Source organism: Pollicipes pollicipes, unplaced genomic scaffold (assembly GCF_011947565.3).
Source record: "Pollicipes pollicipes isolate AB1234 unplaced genomic scaffold, Ppol_2.1 Scaffold_7261;HRSCAF=8764_pilon_pilon_pilon, whole genome shotgun sequence".
Lineage (NCBI taxonomy): Eukaryota > Metazoa > Arthropoda > Thecostraca > Pollicipedomorpha > Pollicipedidae > Pollicipes > Pollicipes pollicipes.
In genome coordinates, this window is record NW_023597054.1 from 41,122,170 (window position 1) to 41,141,115 (window position 18,946).

Consider the following 18,946-nt stretch of genomic DNA (forward strand, 5'->3'; position numbering starts at 1 on the left):
TCTCTCTCTCTCTCTCTCTCTCTCTCTCTCTCCTCTATCTCTCTCTTCTCTCTTCTCTCTCTCTCTCTCTCTCTCTCCTCTCTCTCTCTCTCTCTCCCTCTCTCTCTCTCTCCTCTCTCTCTCTCTCTCTCTCTCCCTTTCTCTCTCTCTCTCTCTCTCTCTCTCTCTCTCTCTCTCTCTCTCTCTCTCTCCTCTCTCTCTCTCTCTCTCTCTCTTCTCTCCTCTCTCCTCTCTCTCTCTCTTCTCTCTCTCTCCTCTCTCTCTCTCTCTCTCTCTCTCTCTCTCTCTCCTTCTCTCTCTCTCTTCTCTCTCTCTCTCTTCTCTCTCTCTCTCTCTTCTCTTCTCCTCTCTCCCTCTCTTCTCTCTCTCTCTATCTCGCTCTCTCTCTCTCCTCTCTCTCTCTCTCTCTCTCTCTCTCTTCCTCTCCTCTCTCTCCTCTCTCTCTCTCTCTCTCTCTCTCTCTCTCTCTCTCTCTCTCTCTCTCTCTCTCTCTCTTCTTCTCTCTCTCTCTCTCGCTCTCTCTCTCTCTCTCTCTCTCTCTCTCTCTCTCTCTCTCTCTCTCTCTCTCTCTCCTCTCTCTCTCTCTCTCTCTCTCTCTCTCTTCTCCTCTCTCTCTTCTCTCTCTCTCTCCTCTCTCTCTTCTCTCTCTCCTTGATTCTTCTGCTTCTCCTTTTTTCATCGTCAATAGCTTCTGCTTGTCTTTTCCTTCAGTGAGAGTTTGGGCGTGCGAATGTGTAGATACAGATGTAGATAGTTTAACTGCGGCATATATATATATATATATATATATATATATATATATATATGCGTATATATATGCATATATATATATGCGTATATATATGCATATATATATATATATATATATATATATATATATATACTTCTTAGAAAGCATTCAGCTAGCGTGATAGTTGTCATCGCTCTGCAATCTTCAGCGGGTAAGATGCGGACATGCTCCCGGTGCAATTATCTGTGCTCATCACATGTTTCCCGCAACGTCATCTGCTGACAATGCCTTCTCGCCGCTCATATTCATACCTGGACATAACCCCGCTGGATTCCGGCGTTTCTGAAAACTCCCACTTGTCGATACAATTGACACAGAAACGCCCAGGAGCGGCCGCGCGCCCCGGAGCGGCTGCAGGGCGCACAAGCCATCCCTCCGAGGAGCGGCAGTGGCCTGGCCAGGCAGGCCCTGCCAGCCTCGCTGCTGGTGGCGCTCACATGTGTCCAGTGAGGGCAGATGCACTGAACACTTCCGCCTCCATATGCGGTTGTCTGTTTTTATCATTGATCCGTAAGCGTGGACCTGGTTCTTATTGCGGTGGCCACCGGACCACTGTGGCTGGCTACAGACTATGCAAAGGCCATGAACAGGGATGTCCTTAGCGAAGCCGAAGTTTTCAACTTGGAACCCAGTGAGCCCAATGAACTGAAGTTGATGGATGCGGATAAACCCACCGATATATTTCTGCTGGGGTGGTCAATCTTTTTTTGCAACGGGGCATATCAAGTTTTCAGTTTGTTCCCCACGTAGCATGCGTATTCACACGCGTTGGAACGCATACCGTATATCACATTCCTTGTTTTGCATTCCGTCGTTCAGTCATACGCACACGACATGTTAGGGCCGGTTATAAAAAATATACCCAGGATAGGCCCGTCCAGATAGCACAGCTTTTTCAAACTTGTGTCTGCCCCTCCCCTAATGGCTCATAAGTTGCTTTTTTGCGAATTCCACCCGGACCTTAACGTTTGTCCTTCCCACTGTGGTACGGTACTAGAGGCTAGATTTTCAATACGTCATTGAAGTTGTTGGAGTGGTTCAAAATGGGTTGTCTGTCCCTTGGTATTTAATTAACGCTGGGCACATAAATCATGTAAGAAACAAGTTTCAATATACATGCTGCGTTTGTTATTACCTTAAGGACGTTCGCTCTCGATTTGTTGGTTTCTGTAGTTCAGCTCTCACTTAACGCTTAGTTATACAACGTTTTTCTTTTTTGTTTTAGTTCGCAAGCGGCCACAGTGCTCAGCCAGTCATTCCCCGCCCCATAACAATCAGCCATCCCCGCCCCCCCCCCCCCCCCCGCCTATCCAAACAACCAGCCACTTTCGTCGCCTACGTCGCGGGTGAGAATAAACCGAAGGACAGTAAATTCTATAAATAACGGCCCATATATCAGCGTCATGGAAAAGAATCCGACTGTTTTTAAGTAATAATCTGCGACTTTGCTCTTAAAGAGAGTATTTATATGGGGTTTTGAGCTGAAATGGCCGTGCTGAAGACACCATAAATGTACAATCTGCAGCAAAAAAATAAATGTGTGAGTTTCTCAAACCAAATACCAAAATACGACAGAGCACATCTTTGATAAAACCGAAGTGTAATTGTCCATTAAATCAACGCGGACATTTGTGTCGTGGATTGTGGTACTAACCTCAGAATTGTGAATTACTGAAGGATCAACTTCTGAAGCGGCAAGCGTAAACAGCGCGCAACAGCTACAAAATACGCAAAAGAGTAATTGCGCTCAAAGTGGACAAGAAGTAGTGACTGGTTCACTCATTCAGACAGTAAGAGTTCAATGTGAGTGTGGTAAGGAAACGTGCGAGTTCTAATCATGATATTCTGGAAGGCGGAAGAAAAGGATAAAGTCTAATGAATGTCAGCATCAGAGCTGAAGAAAAAGTGCCAACTTTGCAATTTTTGGAAGCTTACAGCTGCAGGTTACAAGCAACATCACAGCATCAGAATTTCTCGCATCGCTCAGATGATATACATTTGTCTTGGATAACATATGGAGTAGCACAGGCAAATGCACGGGAGTTGGATGTTATCTCATTCAATCATGTCCCCATATGTCCACATAGTGTTTTAGTAGCACTCACATCAGTCTCATTTGTGAGACGGCATAAGCTGACTACACTTGACCATGTTTAGTTGGCGATAACTGCAATGCAGCGCAATTCATGGTGGAGCATTACGAAAAACGGGACATAATTGAATGAGTAGGAGACAGGGATAGTTCACTTGGTTTCAATTTCTGGATTCATAGACACATTCCTTCCGATGTAATCAACGAACACCGGCCGGACGAGATTAGCAAATATAGTCTTACACACCTGCGGGTGACGTCACCCTACCAGAAAATAGCAAATTAGTCTAATTTGGCGCCACACAAAGCATTTGTGAACATGAACAGCAGTGGACTGACTAGGAACAGCAGGGAGGGGGGGGGGGGGGCGCAGAGAGAACAGTGGCCTCCTGTCGGCAAGAGCATGCGTTTGCCGCTTCAAAATGTTGACGGGCCCATTTGGCCCAAAATAAAGGCTTAATAGCTCGCGTAGAATACCAAAACGCAGACCAAGGAGGCTCCTCCAGCTGAGCCAGATGAGTGCTAAATGAGGTTCAGAAGATTATTTGCTTTATCAAGAGGTTTATTTTCTGGTTCATAAGGCGGCTTTTACGAATCAGTGAGCTCATCTTGTGCAACAAAAGGCCCAACTGTGTTGAGGAAGCCCTGTGCTAGTGGCTCGTGAAACCCCCGTTATGAACTGGAAGGCTCCTATACTGGATTGGGGGGCACCCCATGTTCATCAGGTTGTTCCTTGTTGTTCTGAAACAGGATGTACTTGCCTGTATCATATGGCGGCATTGCCAGCTCAGGAAGCGCTGATTGGTGATGAATGGCCGTTTACTGAATTTGGGGCAACCATATGTGAATGGGCAGGACCCTGTTCTGGATCATGATTCTTCTGTATGTACCAGGTGGTCCTTTCTAGAACAAAAATATTGTTTTACAAAATGGAGGCCATCTACTTGTTCGAGAAAAGCGCTGGACTAATGAGAAGGCCATCATTCTGGATTTGGTTTTGTTGTTGACATGAATTAACATTGGTTTCGATATATGTATCAGTTGATAAGGGAGTGCGTACCCTTTCCTCGAATGTGGCAATGCCCAGGAGGCCCTGCAGTGAGGGGGTGCCTGGAAATCCTGCCCTTCCCCTCTCCCCTCTCATCGCAAAATCGTTGGCTCCGTCCCTGAGCACGAGGTTTGTGAGCAGTGGAATCAGACAAGGCTCAAACGTTCTGCGTGACGTCATGATGGAGCATGCCATCTCGGAACTGGTCCAATGTCTGTCACACCAGGCGGCCGGGTCACAATGCATGGCGAGGTCACCCGCTGTCTGTCTCTTCCAGCGACGCCCACAGCCTCCAGGAGCTCAGCCACATCCTCTCGACGTTCGCAGATCGGAGAGGGTGGGTAGCCAGCGCCCCTCGTCCGCGCCACGCTGACCCGGGAGGCCACATGTCCGCTGGGGGCGAGAGACTGCCGTCGCGTATCGCACTCTGTAGTCCATGTGATCCAGCGTGCGGCGTGCGCTTTGCCATACATTGCAGTGGCAAGCTCAAACAAGTGATCGCATATCCACTTGTTCATTTTGCTTCCCCGACTCCAATTTCTCTGCTGATTTGTGACACGATATTCATGAGGACTTTCGAGGCACGGCCGGGGGGATTGGTGAGCGCTATTGGAAGCCTGAGAATGATGGCGCTTCCCACCACTGTCGGAGACCGATGCATGCAGACGCAGAGCTACGTAGGTCGAGCCACGGAGCTGGTTGTCAGTGGGTACTGGACGGACTCGCTCGGGGATCAGCCGTGACCTTGACCCCAGTCGCTCCCCACGGGTGGGTCGCTCTGTGCCCCGGCGTGACGCGAATCGGCCGGGAGACAACGTGTATAGGCATCTCCTCGACTTGAACGCAATCATCAAGGACAACTCTCGTTTCAGAAACTCTGGAGTTAGTCAGAAAATACTTCGCGAAGGAGGGATTGTAGTGCATTTAGTGAATTGGGATAAAGCTCGGCTGTGAACACAAAACAGAGCGTAAGACTGCAACGTTTTGGTGCATCCGTGCTATTTCTAATCCACTCCTTTTACGCTGATGCTAATTATATGTGCGTGGCTTATATTGAGCTGCTGGCCATTTTTTTTGAAAGCTGCCCAAGCGCCAATGCTAATGCCTCGCCTTGTCTTCTAAACTGAATGTATGCACCTCCACGTGTGTTGGCTACCACTCTGAATTGAAATGCATTGGTGCAGCTAGAGAGGAGCTAACACGGCAATGACCCTTCTTTTACGAAAAGCTTAAAGGTACTCCTCCAGTGAGGCATGGGGATATTTTACTCGACACCAGGATTGATGTCCCCGTAGCTCTTTTCAATTTCCCTCTATCTTTGAAGAAAGATTAGTTGTGCATGTGAGGCAATGGATGCATTTTCACTGTTTTGCTTTTATCAATAATAACTCACGTTTCATGCTACGTTAATGGTGTACTTTGCGCTCCAAATCCCCAAAGTTCATATTCTTAAACGTGACTCTTTCAGTCGCATTGAGTGTTGCTGCTCATATGAGTATGTGAGGACTTGTCAGAGCTTGTGCTATACATGAAAAGTGGGTTAATGACGTAATAAACACGCTAATAGCGTCATGAAATTTGGAAACGCTATCACGTGTGCGTGCTTGTTAAAAAATATTGTGTGTGTGTGCCTGCTCTGCCTGCGTCAAAACCAAAGACAGCTGCGTTACCCCAGTGACCTCTCGTGCTCGGTGTTCATGGTACGAAAAATGTACATAATTCTAGAGCGCGTACACAACGGCATGTATGGCATACAGGATAAACGATTCAATTGCAGCCTCCAAGAGAAGCGTGTGCAGTGGAATGCTGAAGGTTTTAAACACCTAACGTGGTTTTGGAAATGTTTGAGCGACCGCAGCAGATCATATAGCTGCGACTCGCGAGACTTCCCGTCATGGAAGCCTTCCGTTATGGCCAAACCAAATAAACACTCATCCATGGTGGTGTTTAAAACTGGGGTCGTTTGGAACGTAACCGTGTAAAGTACGAAGACGAAGGACAAAATATATTGCCCGACTTTTTGTGAACTATGCTGGTAGTATTCCGCTTGTGTGTATTTATCACCAAGTCGAGCCGAGGCACGGGCCGCTTGCTCTGCTGGAGTAAAATAGGACTGCTTGTCATGCCGATGGATCAACCTTCCTTGCACGAAGCCGCAGACCGAGTACAGGAATCGCTTGCCGTCGCGCTTCGTGGGGGTCTTCCAACCGAGGTCATAAAGGCAACTGTCCAGGCGACCCGCCTATGTCTCAGTGAAGCAACCGAAAGAACTGATAGTGTGTCTGCACGGATTTGAGGTGCTTTCTGTGTTCACGTGTTTTGGTTTTTAATGTTATGTTTATTATTGACAATAGGCACATCTTAAAAGATCGAGTTCTGACAATGCCTTTATCCAATATTTGTCTGAACAGAAACGGTTCAGCAGGGAAGGGGGGGGGGGCATAGGGGTCAGTTGTCCGCTGCCTGTTGGCAGGGCTGCAAGAGTATGCTTTTTCCACACCTCTAACTCCCTAAAAATTGGAAGGCTCCTTTTTCCCCAACTGAAGGCATTGTAGTTACACGTAGAGTACCAAAATTCAGATAAAGCAGGCCCATAGCTCAGCTGGAGAGTGGTAAATTGGGCTCAGAAGTCCCTTTGCCACATCAATAGACCCGTTTGCTGGGTCCTGAAGTCACCTTCATGAGTGAGTTAGCCAACACTCTAGATCAGAGCACCCAATGTTGTTTTAAGCACGGCCCTTCGATGGCTCAGGATGTCCCTGTAATAAGTATGGAGACCCCTGTGCGAGTTTAAGAGGCCCCCTCTACATTCAGAATGCCACATTTCCGGAGCAGGAGGCAATTTCATACATAAGATGGCCCCCGTTCCGGATCAGGGTGTCCTGCTCTCGGATAGCAGGGCCCCTTGGCCAGATATGGAATCCTCTTCATGAGCCGTAAGCACGCTGTTATGAATTAGCATGCCCCTCTATGTATCGGGAGACTCTTTTCTGGAACAAGACGCCCTGTATGAGGTCAGCGAGATTCTTTTCTGGGTAATTAGAAGGCCTTCGTTCCCGATTTTTAGCTGTCGACATTTATTTACTTGAATGGATGAAATGAATGAAATGAAACTTGAACAAATATTTACTTGCAAATTTTCATGTGGCAGTCTGGTTAGGGGGCACACGCCCTCAGCGCCTTCTCCCTCGAATACGACAATGTGCAGGACCTTTCCAGTAGGCTCCTGCAAGGAGGCCCCATGTTGTCCAGGAGGTGCCCCTGGAAAATTTTACCCATTCCGCCCAAAATCCGGGTCGCCGCCTCAGTGTCTCAAAGCGTCTTTTGACCACTACTTCCTGGTATTCTGAAGGTCAATTGCTGTCAACATGAGAGCTCTCTCTGACTCATCATGCCTAAAACTGAGGAACGCAAGGCCTTTCATGTTTTTATCTATGCTTCAAATCTCAACTTTATTAACACATTACCAGCTTTCGGGTAATAAATTACTGCGATGTGGGAAAAGATGCAGCGGTTTGTTTGTTTTATCATTTGAGCGAACAACTAAAAATGAGCATGGCTCATTCCAGAAATACAGCACTTTAACGTACATTGTCTACCTTTGATGTTGGATCAGTCATGTAATCCAAAATGCACCCAAAATGTTGAATGCTCAAAATAAGGCAGGAGAAACTTTTTTGCCTTGCTCTATGGCTAACGTTGGTATGCATTACATACATATTAATGAATATATGTGCATATGCATATGTAACTCATCATACATACATGCATATATGTATATATATATATATATATATATATATATATATATATATATATATATATGTATGTATGTATGTATGTTTGAGCTACTGTCCTAGACCTCAAGCGTATCTGACTGTTGAATAGATGTTACCGCACTTGGAACTGTCAAAAATGACAGGGTATGTTTAATGGTGAAATTGGCATTATTTCGTTAGTCCGTTAGATTTAAAAGTTCCAGCCAATAACGACCCACACTCGAGCTTTTCTACGCTTCGTTTGGACGCTTCCGACTGTGTCTCGAGCGCTCCTGTGACGTCATCCGGAACGCAGAGCAGTCGTGCTGTCGGCTTTAGTGTCAGTGATCTGTCATAGTTCACCTTGTGGCGTTTCCAGAAGTGTGGGTCACCCCACTGACTTCGGCTACGGGCTGCGGCGCGTGTCCGGCATGCTGTTCGTGTGTGGCGTTTCATCATGGGCCAGTGGAGGATGTTGCGTGGTTGTTGCCGGATATAGTGATCTCCTGCATGAATCGAGACGGTTAGCGAGTCTCCCGAGCGGGAAGCGAAAACTGCTGCGTCCACCGTCACGAATGCTTGCAGTGCCCGCGAAGCTGACCTTAGCACGGGGCCCGTCTGTCTGGCGTAGAGAACCCGACCACCGGGTACGCCATTCAGTGTTACCTAGGCCATGGTCCACCCGGGAACACTGCTGACAGCGGAGCTCAGTGATCACTTTAGAATTTACGCTGCCCTCTTCCTGGGTGTGGTTTAAACATTGTCTGTCAAACTGTACCCACTTATCTGTTCTGTGACGGTACGCCTTCCTTTCAGGCCAGAATCCAGCTGGAAAATCCAAAGCCGGCAACTCTAAAAGGTAAGCACAGAGTACACCTGTGCCCTGGCTCGCTGCACGCTCCTCATCCACGTAACACGTTCTGACCCCAGTCCCTAGTCTAAAGCTAGACAAGCATTTTAGGGGAACGGACATAGGACTGTTTTGAAAAGGTGGCGCCTGTTCCGATGGTACAGGGGCTCACAAGGGCCACGGGCCGCGGCTGCGCCCCAGCGCCGGCCGGCGTGGGGCGTTGCTGATGTCCCGCCCGCTACACCACTCCCTCACTTCACTGACGCCTGTGATCGACACCGGCGGCTGGCTGACGACAGTCGTCACGCCCCTCACATCAGTACCTCGGTTGTACCCGTCTCTAGAGTCTCTAAGAATTTCCTGAATCCTGGAAACACTCCATTTAATGAAAAATCTCCGACTGAACTCATTATGTCCACAGCACTTTACCAAACGTCGAGCGATCCGTCTGAAACATCCTAGCGAACAATAATGTTGATGTCAGGTCATCACAGAGTAATGACGTCATCAGCGAAGGCCTGTGCGGCCCTTTGTGATGCCATGGTCAGCAACTCAGTCCTGTTTTGTTTCATCTTGTTTGCGATTTAGCTCACGTGATTCATCAAATGATCATCATGTGTGACAGCTGTCCATCACGCGGGATGAGATAACACCAGTCCACCAACAGCAGTCACGTAAGGTCACTCATAAGCGTGTAAAATTATATTTGCGGTCCGTTTTTACACGTAGCTGCAAATGCCATTTTACACAATGCTATTTGTACGGACGGATTCCGGTAACGTTCGTGATAACTCACGGGCACTGAGACTTTGCCAGTCGTATGGCGTACGGCAGCACGATGTTTTCAAGACGGAAATGAACCGCGTCACCGACCGCCGTTGAACACATTCGATCTGACTGGTAGATTATCGGATGTAACAGAACTCTCGACGTCCAGTTGGTTGATGCTTGTGAAATACACCATAAGTGTAGCGAGGTTAGTAAGCGGCCGTTAAGATACACCGTCAGCCGGGTTAAGAAGTGGCCCAGCCGTTGTAGTGATGCACTGCATAGCGGCATATGCACTGCACGCACAGTGGACACATAAGCTACGACGCGCATGCAAGGAGTGGCTGGGCTGTGTAACCACTGTTGTTTTATCTGGTCTGTGTGGATTGCTTATGTTCACTGTCGCGACACCTGCTAGGACCTCGTTTGAAGGGGCAGACATAGCAGCAAACCAATGGACTGTTCCAGGGATGGCTTTGAGCTGGACATCGCCCCTCAGGGTCAGGGCACCAAGGAGGTCATGTTGTTCTGGGTCCAGTGCCGGCTGAGGGACTACAAGGTGAGCCAGCACACAGAGCAGATTGTCTTGCTCTCCGTCCAGCGCCTGTTGGGGAACTAAACTTTGTTTAGGACACCAATAAGGCCCACGTTTTGTGTTCCCAGTTTCTGCTCGAGAGGCTTCAAGGGGACGCACTTGATCCATAAGCGTTCAAACGGCACGCATCCAAGTTGCTTAAGTGTTGTTGTTGCGAAGCCTTTCCGTAGTCGCTTTCATGTTCTTTTCAAGAACTCTCGATGCGATGTCTCTATGTCTCAATGCTATGTTGCCTGCACATTTCAACTTAGGTTTGCATGGGATTGCCTTTCTTGACCTGCATCACAAGCATCGTACAAAGCTTTTCGACGCTCAGGTTTCACCGTGCAGAAGGAGACGCATAGAAACGGACCTTCAACGCTTCTGCATCCTTTCACTTACGGACCGTGTGAATTTTCCAGACAGTGAAGGTAGAGAACTTCTCCACCAGCTGGAGCGATGGCATCGCGTTCTGCGCGCTCATTCATCACTTCTTCCCGGACGCCTTCGACTTCAGCAAGCTGGATCCTAGAAATCGGCGCTACAACTTCGACTTGGCCTTCAGAACCGCCGAGTGAGTCAAACCCGCCGAACGTTGCTATAACCGCTATACCGCTCGACGCGCGCCGCTCGCACAATTGCCTTTCAGGCCCTCAAATTTGTACAACAGCAAGTGATTCCTAAACGTGGTAGATAACCTCTGTATGGCGTCCCAGCAGAGCACAAAATCCCGCGTCTGGAATGCTCTGTAAAGAAAAATTAGCGTGGTATATGACCATTTTTACCCTTATTTTTTATTGATTCCTTGCCACCGACGCAAAGCTTTTAGCTCACGTACTGAGTGAAGTGACTTGTGTGTGTGCGACCGAGGATGCTCATGAACCTTGTTTAAAGATATCGTGACCCATCATGGCGTGCCGTGACAATGCCTCTGTTGACCGGTCAGCGAGAGAGCCGGCATCTTCCCTCTGTTGGAGCCCGACGACATGGTGGCCATGGAGAAGCCCGACTGGAAGAGCGTCTTCGCCTACATCCAGTCCATCTACAGCGTGCTGAAGTGAGGGGGCCCCGCCGCGCCACCGCCCGATGGCAGCGGCGGTCCGCTGGCAGCCCTGCCCTCTGAATAGTCCCGTTCCGACGAGTGCCCGCCTGCGAGTGTGACAGAGAAGCCAAGCTGAGACGAAGCCGTCGTTAGCCGCGCCCAGTGCTGTGAAACTGCCCCTGAAGCTGCCATCGCTCCTGCTCCCAGCGGTGGGTGACGGTGGCGCATATGACCCGCTTCTTGACCGTGATGCTGCTTCGCTGATGCAGTACCTCCAGAGTAAGAACAGCATGCGTGCCCCAAGCGTGCCGTTCTTTCGCACCGTGTACAAAGTTGTTGGACGCGCGAAAGACGCATATGTGGATGGAAGCTCTCGATGTATGTTTGCTTTAACTAACGTCGCTACCCGAACGTGGCTGCAGCCGGAGGTGGAACTTCCTTTAACTTATTGCTATGGGTATCCACAGTGCTATAACAGTGTTTTACGTCATTTTATCCCACACAACGGTCCTAAATCCCTTGCTAAAGCCAACAGACGTGGAGGTACACAAGCCCGTCCATGGCACAGCGAGCCCCACACACGACTCCGGTACACACAAGCGGCCAAGGAGGCCGGCGAGAGCGGTCAGGGAGGCCGGCGAGAGCGGTCTGTGGTGCCGGTGCCGCGGCGGCCACACATATTCACGGAGATAGGCGCAGCTGTCGCCCGCAGCTGGCGCAGAGCTCCCGCCAGCTGTGGTGTGCTCGTCGGACCGCCGACGGCCGCGTCGTTCCGCCAGCATCTGCCTACTCCGCATCACCCGAGGACTGCGTCGATCCGCGCGATCCCATAGCTGGGATCTGCTGATCTGCCGGGTACCGTCCAGGAGGCGACGCCACAGGCTGTCGGTTCATTCACTAAATGCTCTCGGGTTATGTGGTGGTAGGTATGCTTGAGTACTTCGGGAAATTGGCATAAATTCACGAAAGGGTCTGCTGCATATCGCCCGAATTTCTGCCGCATCCAGCTTGTCATATGAATGGCTGCCTCGCTTTTATAACCAATCAATAAATGGCCAGCTGAGTACGGTGCTTTGGGAACGCTGAACGTGCGAAGGATCCCGAGAAATTGCAATGGGTCAGACAACACGCATATCATTGTTTGGTTTTCGTTCTAGGTACTTAGGTATGCACGGTATACAAACCAGTGATGCACACCCGTTGCTGCGCCAGTGTGCATACAACTGCGGGTCACTTGCCGACAAAGCAGCTGCAGGCCAAGTCCTCCGGAACGAGCGGCTCTTATCTTACCTTAATTTATGTTATCGCTCTTAACTTATCGCCCAATAACCGCATGACATCATTTTGCAACCATCATCGAATGGCTGCCTAGCTATGCTGACAGAGGCGTGAAAGCGTATACTGATGCCTTCTGAGGTCGAGGTACCACGCGATCACATCAGCGAACGCGTATGCTGCAGCATGCCTTTTAGCCTAACTGAGAATGAGCAACAGCAGTCGGCAAAGTTCTGGATGTCAACTCCTGAACAAGCTTGTAAGGTTATGGGGAACTCCTCTAACATGGTATTTTATTAATTGATTTTGTTAAACTTGCTATCCACACAGGCGTCCAATTGAGCATATATTTGGCATGAACGTGCTAAAGGGCTGGCACAGCGGGTATGTTGGAATACATCACTCGACAACACGGTAGTACGGAAGAGCACTTGGGCCCACATAACGGACATGATGGAAATGTGTAGGGAGGCGTGATAATAGCTGGTGTGTTTATGGGGCATGATGAATTGAAACAGTAGTGTGTCATGATAATACTTTTACAGGTGAAGCGATGTAAATGACAAGCCGGTATCGTATCACATAATTTGTCGCTCGCACGACGTCAAGCTGCGAGAAGCTGGCTGTTCCTTCTAACTCACCGAGTCAGGTGTCTAATTTCTTGATCGCCGCAAATGCGATACCGCACACTCTCCACTGCATTCCCAGACATGAATGAAATACAATAAATAAGCCGCAAAGTTCACTATATTTCGGCGCGTGTGTCCTGTTCAGGCGAGTTTTAAATTTATATAATGTGTTGAATCATAAGATATAATTTCAAGCGGCGAACCCGGAGCGTGGGATGTTTATGGGGACACTTCGTGCAAAAGTTATTTATACCAACGCATTCGAACAGATTGGACCATCTTAGTCTCGCAAACATTTTACACATTGCGAAAAAGGACACTCGATGACAATAATGGGACAAACAGATGGTTGATCCGACCGCAAATGGTTCGAAACATCACAGGCTTTAAATACCGTACGTTTCGCAGAAAAGGTGGTTTCCATGTTGGTGGCAAGGCAAACATTTCCAACACCCTTCTAAGCAGACTAGGCTATGGCAGCATGCAAAATATCGAGTGTAAGTCCACTGGTAGCACTGATGGCCTTTAGATACCAGCGCGATAATAGAGCAATAGCCAGCAGGATGTAGCCAGGTCTACAGCCGGTGAGGGGAAGGAAGGTGAGGTCTGAAGCTGTAGCTAGCATCTGACAGCAGGGGTCAAGCGCTGCACAATCGTTTCTGAGTCGATTCAGCAAACTCGCAGCCCGGAACATTTGCGTTTCTGATGTACAGCCGGTGGAGATACGAAGGCGAAATATGCATTAATTCATACTCCAAGGACCTTAATAGGTCAGGCAACTAAGACCCAGCACCTACTCGCCACCTCATATCATGCAGGCATAACAAGCATAAACAGGCGAATTCGGAGAGGCATCCAGGATAACTGTTAATGTGAGATTTCAAAGGAAGAATGTCAGTGTGGAAAAAACATTATATAATCGTTCAACGTGATCAGGAACGGTATCAGTGGAGGGGAAACGACGAGGGAGAGCCGCATCTCTAGAGGGTTAACACCAACCATGCGGAGATACATGGAAAGACGTTATGTCACAATTGGGCTTGCCCTCCCATCTCTTCCGAAAATCCGCCGTTGTTGGCTGCTAGAAGTCCCTCATGTCACACCGACGCCTGCTTCCAAACGAACTTTGAGTGCCTTGCTTCCAGTTTCTGAATGCTGTCAGGTGCTCGGGTGAATATGAGCAGCTGCCAACTGGTTCCCGAGGCCGTGCTACGCCGCTGCTGACAACGGCCACCGGGGCCTCGTCCATTATCACCGCACAGCGAAACACCTCGTCAGCTGTCCTCCCGGTCCAACGCCATCCACGCCTGCACCCTCCACGTCAGCTACCCGTCATCGAAGCGCGCATGTCGCCGCCATCGCCACCGGCGGCCACCACCTGCCATACCGCATCCTAGCCGAGGCCGTAGTAGGTCCAATAGATAACATTGAAGGTGATGAACGCGAATGGCATGAGCACGCGGCACACCCTGTCCACGACTTTGGCTTGCGCCACGTGGGTCTGCTTCTTGGCGCCGGTCTGCCCTGGCTCTGGGTCGTCGCTGGAGAAGAACATCTCCTTGACGCTCTTGCGTTGGCGACCGGGGAACTTGCGCTTCTTGGCCAGGTGGTGCACCAGCACGAACTCCAGGAGAGCGCCGAACACGAAAAACATGCACACGCCGATCCACACATCGATCGCCTGGGGGCAGAGCACACATCGTTAGGCCCGATGGCAGCCACCCACCACTGCTCAGGCGCAGTCCCTATGGGGCGAGGCTTCACCGTTAGGCCCGAGGGCAGTCACCACTGTTCGGACGCGGTCACCTGTGAGGCAAGGACGTCGTCGTTAGGCCCGAAAGCAGTCACCACTGCTCGGGCGCAGTCACCTGGCAGGCAAGGACGTCGTCGTTAGGCCCGAAGGCAGTCACCACTGCTCGGGCGCAGTCACCTGTGAGGCAAGGACGTCACCGTTAGGCCCAAAGGCAGCCATCACTGCTCGGACGCGGTCACCTGTGAGGCAAGGACGTCGTCGTTAGGCCCGAAAGCAGTCACCACTGCTCGGGCGCAGTCACCTGGCAGGCAAGGACGTCGTCGTTAGGCCCGAAGGCAGTCACCACTGCTCGGGCGCAGTCACCTGTGAGGCAAGGACGTCACCGTTAGGCCCAAAGGCAGCCATCACTGCTCGGACGCGGTCACCTGTGGGGCAAGGACGTCGTCGTTAGGCCCGAAGGCAGTCACCACTGTTCGGACGCGGTCACCTGTGAGGCAAGGACGTCGTCGTTAAGCCCGAAAGCAGTCACCACTGCTCGGGCGCAGTCACCTGGCAGGCAAGGACGTCGTCGTTAGGCCCGAAGGCAGCCATCACCGCTCGGGCGCGGTCACCTGTGAGGCAAGGACGTCACCGTTAGGCCCGAAGGCAGCCATCACCGCTCGGGCGCGGTCACCTGTGAGGCAAGGACGTCACCGTTAGGCCCGAAGGCAGCCATCACCGCTCGGGCGCGGTCACCTGTGGGGCAAGGACGTCACCGTTAGGCCCGAAGGCAGCCATCACCGCTCGGGCGCGGTCACCTGTGGGGCAAGGACGTCACCGTTAGGCCCGAAGGCAGCCATCACCGCTCGGGCGCGGTCACCTGTGAGGCAAGGACGTCACCGTTAGGCCCGAAGGCAGCCATCACCGCTCGGGCGCGGTCACCTGTGAGGCAAGGACGTCACCGTTAGGCCCGAAGGCAGCCATCACCGCTCGGGCGCGGTCACCTGTGGGGCAAGGACGTCACCGTTAGGCCCGAGGACAGCCACCACTGGTTGGGGGCGGTCGCCTGTGAGGAGGGGAGACCGTTGCTGTGACTAATGAGAGCTCCTTAGAACGCAAAAACGTCCACCAATGACGACCGGACTCTGGACAGCAAAAGCGCGCATCGTTCTGACTCGGGACAGTCCTGTCATTGCCCTGCATATATGATACGGAAATGATGCCTGCGATCCGGCGGAGCTGAAAAGCCAATCCATGCATATATGCAATGCAGCATTTGTGGCTGCTGATGACCGATAAGTCAGAAACTTGAATATAAGGTTCACGATAAATCAGCACAGTGGTCAGAATCGGCAACGACCCACGGTCGAAAAAGGCAGCATTCGCCGCACGGAACAGACATAGGGCGTTCTTTTACCATGACAAAGTCTGATGAACTGGTGCATGTATACATGAACGCACACCTGCTTATCGAGCATTTGAAGAAGGGATCTTCCCCTCTTCCAAAGGAGGACACATTCTATCAACACCGACGCTGAAAGGGGAAACAGCAGGGACGGAATGGCTAAGCTAAGCAGTCTTTTATCTTCAGCATACTACCTGTTAATGATGACCGGCTACTGAGAACGTCTGATGGAAAACGTCACGCTTGAAGGCAACTGTACGATATCATGCTTTCTGTGGCCTGGGCCTCTCAAGCGCCGCAATACGCGGGCTTCGTGCTGCGTTATCTCATTGTTGATCTGTGGACTCTAGCCAAACAACAAATAAAATGTTTTCTTATTGAAGAAGCATATGCACCAGTTGGAATATTACTTCTGTCTGGTTAGGTAAGTACATGCATCTTTAGCATGATGATCTGCTTGTGAATTTCGGAGCGAACAAAGTGGCAGTGGTTTCACTCCAGCTCTCGGGGAATGTGCGATCATATTCCGAAGAACCATTACATCTCATGAAAATGGAGAACCTGTTATATTCATCGCGCGCACACAAGCTGCATGGAGACTGCGACGCTGGTGGTTATCGGACAATTAGGTATCATCGGACAGTTACGTGGCCATCGAAAGCCGGAAAAAACCTTATGATGGCTGGACGACCGCAACCTACGTTTTGATATACAACACTCGTGATGTACTTATCTTACTTTATTGAAAAAGCCAATCTAACAAAACGCTCCATACCATGTTCAATCAGCTTAATGCAACACTGTATGAATCCAGTATTATCTTGCGACGCGTCGCTGTACTAAATTGTTTTCGCCGAACATAAATTGTACTTCATTCTTAAAGTCACTCAATCTGGCTAATAATGCAGGCATATATTATTGATAGGCGGTTAAAAAAATTGTCATTTTCCCCTCTAGGTATTTTCTAGCACAGCGGTATTGAATTTTACAATGTGGACATTTGTTTCACGTGTATGCGCAAAGTCGGAAACTTCTAATGGACCAGTATATTCCCGTGTTTAGGTTGATAGGAAAGAGCGGAAAGCATGCGGATTTCCCAGCGCCTATAAGCATAGAATGATGGTCAGCAGGCCCACATATTTCCTCCATGTTTTCGAAACACCACCACTACACATGAGTTGCTGCAAGTCTGTTGATGTGGACTGTCATGCTGATGTGGACTGTCATGTTGGCACGCTCTGTCATGCTGATGTGGACTGTCATGCTGGCATGACTTGTCATGCTGCTGTGGCCTGTTAGACCGCTTCGACCTGCCATGCTGATTACTCAGGGCAGGCTTACCAGTCGGCTCACGCCGCATTGCTTAGCCAGTTTTTGTGCATTAAAGCTTATTCAGTGAAACTCATGCTCGAGAGTAAGTGGGCTAAAATAAAATGCCCTCTTTTTTAAAAGCTTTTTACCCTTGCCGTATGAGGGGGGAGGGGTCTGAGAGGCTCCTCAGATCCCGAAAACCAAGAGAGCTAGAGGCAACACGCAGCCACATCCCATAAGACGACAGCGAACCGTGGAATCAGTGGTAGGGGCTACCAGTAAGCATTCAGGAAAGACACCTGTGAGTGCGACCGGTGCCACTCAAGGGATGATTCCCGCATGTTGTGGTTGAACAACATAAAGTTCGGCTGGATTCGGTGCAGACCTGGAGGCATAAGCTCAAAGGATGCCTTCAAAAAGAAGGCAAACCTCTAGTACCCAAAAACGTAAGTTGATGCATATTGAAGGAGGTCTAACTAGGTCATGCAATCCCGCCCCCAAAAGATGACGAAAAGAAACCAAACTTGCACTATCCTTCACTAATCTCATTACAAGTGGCATCAACAAGTGTCATCAAAATTTGGAATTTGTCCCAAAACAGATTTGAGCGCCTCCCAGGAGCCGATGGTGGACGCTCCCCCACGCATTTCCCCGCCCCTGAGGCTGCGAAGTGCTGTCTAGCAGTGCTCATTTCATAGACGCATATAGTATGGCGCTAATTCTTTGAATTTTAGGAGAACAGAGTTAATTGCTGCATGCTGAGGGCTTGGTAAGGGCTCGTTCAGAATGTGAACTTTTTATGGAGTCTGTTTTTTTCGTGTACCACATGTACACTTCAACTTCAAAAGAATATCGCAGACTTAGCGACACCCAGATCCTGGTTGGTTGGCTGGCCCTCCGCTTCTGCGGCCCGGAACTCGTATTTCAAATTATTCACCGAAGCTTAAGCTGCTTTAAAGACGTCATGCTCTTCAAACGCTCGCAATGGATAAGCTTTGTGTGCTCAACCGTTAACGACGCTGGCAGGACTCATTCAATAACCGTAATGGTGCGAGGCATGCGGGCTACTGATCCTCATCAAAGGAGGCTCGTCACTCCTGGCAACATTGCAAGGACTAAAACCGGTCCACTCAATACCGGTGCTCAAGCCTGTTGAGCGCAAAGCTAACACTCGATAAAGAAATTGATTGATAGATGAAGGCCAATAAAAAGTCTCGCGACATTTGCGTCATTCTAACGGCAATCGGCGTCATTGACAGAGCAGATGCTTGACCCGTATTTCTTAATCAGTGTGTCAGATAAGGTCAAAAAAGGTCGAACTACAAATTGGTGCTCAAAGTATGCCCAAAACCTAGATAAATGTTCTGAGAAAAAGGTCAGTGGTGCCCATTTCAGGGAAGTGACCTTTCGCAGGTCATGGTGACCAAAATGATACAAGACTGCTTTGAGTTTTATGTTTGAGCAAGCGTCAAAGATGAAGGTAGGCAGTATGTTCCCAAATATAAAATGTCGACCTGGGTCATTTAAGATCAGTGACCTTTCCTGCTCTTTAATAAGTCCGTAGAATATGTATAATGTGGTTCATGTTATCACTAGATTCGAAATGAGCGCCAGAAACTACCCCATACAGCAAGATCTAAGGTAACAAAGCAGATTTGTTTAGAATTTGGTT

The 18,946-nt window shown here is 49.6% G+C and overlaps 3 protein-coding genes across 3 annotated transcripts in view; all 3 read left to right on the plus strand.

The window, feature by feature from the left end:
- The window catches only part of LOC119111943 (smoothelin-like protein 1), a 60,571-nt gene extending 52,034 nt beyond the window's left edge, over positions 1-8,537 (plus strand). The window contains exon 7 of the transcript XR_005095648.1: positions 8,505-8,537. The gene's annotated coding sequence lies outside the window, so the exon portion shown is untranslated. The remainder of the gene's footprint in view (positions 1-8,504) is intronic.
- Positions 8,538-9,826: 1,289 nt separating this feature from the next.
- On the plus strand, positions 9,827-10,941 carry LOC119111443 (smoothelin-like protein 1). The gene is made up of 3 exons (XM_037235257.1): positions 9,827-9,865; positions 10,303-10,454; positions 10,827-10,941. The coding sequence occupies exons 1-3, from the start codon at positions 9,827-9,829 to the stop codon at positions 10,939-10,941; spliced, it is 306 nt and encodes a 101-aa protein (XP_037091152.1).
- An 11-nt stretch (positions 10,942-10,952) lies between these two features.
- Positions 10,953-18,946, plus strand: part of LOC119111944 (smoothelin-like protein 1) — a 21,543-nt gene continuing 13,549 nt past the window's right edge. The window contains exon 1 of the mRNA XM_037235833.1: positions 10,953-11,131. The gene's annotated coding sequence lies outside the window, so the exon portion shown is untranslated. The remainder of the gene's footprint in view (positions 11,132-18,946) is intronic.